Source organism: Sinocyclocheilus anshuiensis, unplaced genomic scaffold, assembly GCF_001515605.1.
Source record: "Sinocyclocheilus anshuiensis isolate Anshui unplaced genomic scaffold, SAMN03320099.WGS_v1.1 scaffold269, whole genome shotgun sequence".
Classification (NCBI taxonomy): domain Eukaryota; kingdom Metazoa; phylum Chordata; class Actinopteri; order Cypriniformes; family Cyprinidae; genus Sinocyclocheilus; species Sinocyclocheilus anshuiensis.
In genome coordinates, this window is record NW_015536474.1 from 257,353 (window position 1) to 259,369 (window position 2,017).

At 38.4% G+C, this 2,017-nt stretch overlaps 1 protein-coding gene across 1 annotated transcript in view; it reads left to right on the plus strand.

Annotated features, from left to right (window-relative positions):
* The window catches only part of LOC107705044 (tetratricopeptide repeat protein 28-like), a 191,991-nt gene that overhangs the window by 182,697 nt on the left and 7,277 nt on the right, over positions 1 to 2,017 (plus strand). The window contains exon 15 of the mRNA XM_016439736.1: positions 1,021 to 1,529. Coding sequence (XP_016295222.1) covers positions 1,021 to 1,529 — 509 coding nt within the window. The remainder of the gene's footprint in view (positions 1 to 1,020; positions 1,530 to 2,017) is intronic.

The following is a 2,017-nucleotide window of genomic DNA, read 5'->3' on the forward strand; positions in this document are numbered from 1 at the left end:
TTCAGTCTCATCGCCGTACCGTCCATCGGCAGTCTGGGGAGCACTGCTAAAGTAGGCACAGTTCTGACACATTATATAGACCAGTGTTAATTTACTAGTATTTATGTACTATTAAAGTGTTTATTAATATAAAAAATTTAATAAAAAATTAATTAATTAATAAAACTGAAATAAAATAAAGCTAATTCAAAAGCTTCATTTTTATTTTAGTTTTATTCATTTATTAATTAATTTTTTTATTTTACTTGTATTAATTTTGGTATATTCTATTTTTTATATAGTTGTTTTTGTGTTTGTTTTATTTCTATTTAACTTAAATTTATATCTATTTCAATTTTAGTTTTAGTAATTTTAGGACTTATTTTATTTCAGTTAGTTGCCAGGGCAGCATTTCTATTTTTCGAGTTTTTCATCTATTTTTTTCTAATGTTCTAGATTTTCAAATATTTTATTTTATTTTATTAGGTTTATTTCAGTTAAGAAAAATTATTTTTAATAGTTTTAGTTAACAATAACCACAGTGATATATACTACTATATGACTATTTGTATATTATTATTGTATTTATTTATTTATATTATTTTTTACTGTTTTGAGTCATTTGGGTTTTTTAATTTAAGCATTACAGTGTCAAGCTGTTTTTACTCTAATAATTTTAATGTATTCCCTGATTTATCAGTTTGCGTCCATAAAGTAAAAAAAAAAAATAGTAGATTATCAAAAATAGGCGTTTGACATGGTTATTTAATATATATGTTTTTAAATATACAATAAATCTAAGAATACAATTTGTAATTTTTAATTTGTGCTTTTTTTATATTAGTTTTGTATATAAGCCACATGAGACTTGAGTGCTACAATGATTTTACCATGATTAAGGAGTGTTGTTTAAACATTTACCCTCTTGACCCTGGTAAATTCATTGTAGTTTACCACCTCATTTGCCTTAATGATTTTATAAGGTTTAATTTTACCTTGACTGTTTTTGCTCACAAACTCACGTGGTGTTTGTCTGGTCAGGTTCACCCTCGGCGGAGCGGTCCGGTTCTGTGTAATGGAGGAAGCTCCATGGCCGCAGTGGTGGGGAATCCTCGGCTGCCGCCGTCAGTGATGGACCGCTGGCTCTGGGGTCCGATGCCCACAGCTGAGGAGGAGGCTCACATGGTGGCCGATCCCCTGGGCTGCCAGCCGCTGGCTGGTCCCGCCGCCACCAAGGAGCGGGTCATGAGCGCCCTGACGCAGGCCGAGTGCGCCCACTTCGCCACGCACATCTCCTGGAAGCTGGCGGCTCTGGTCCTCACGCCCAGCCAGGACAGCGGCTCCGGACCGGTGGCAACGGCTCCCAGCGGAGTAGCAGGAGGTGAAGAGAGCGGAGTCAAATCCAACTACACCATCCCGGAGAGTCTGCGTGTGCCGGACGACGCCAGCGATGCCGAAAGCATCTGTGACAGCCCGCCGCTGCAGGAGTTCCTGCTCACCGCAGCCGACATCCTTGACCTCAGACTGCCCACAAAACTAGTCGTGCTGGGGTCAGTAGACCAGTGATATTTCAGTATCATTGAGATACTGTTGTATTTTTTAATAATAGTTGGAATTATTTTTTAAATTTTTTTTGTCATTTTAATTTTAGTTAATGTTTTAGTAATTTGGTTGTGTTGGTGTGTTATGTCTGTGTAATTGCGATATTTTTTATATATAAAATAATAATTTTTACTATAATTTTATTTTTATATATGTATTAGTATCAGTAGTACATATTAAATATGTATTAGTATCAGTACTAATAATAACGTAAAGACTACATCAAATAGAAAATGTGCCGGTCCGGTTCTGTGTAATGGAGGAAGCTCCATGGCCGCAGTGGTGGGGAATCCTCGGCTGCCGCCGTCAGTGATGGACCGCTGGCTCTGGGGTCCGATGCCCACAGCTGAGGAGGAGGCTCACATGGTGGCCGATCTCCTGGGCTGCCAGCCGCTGGCCGGTCCCGCCGCCACCAAGGAGCGGGTCATGAGAGCCC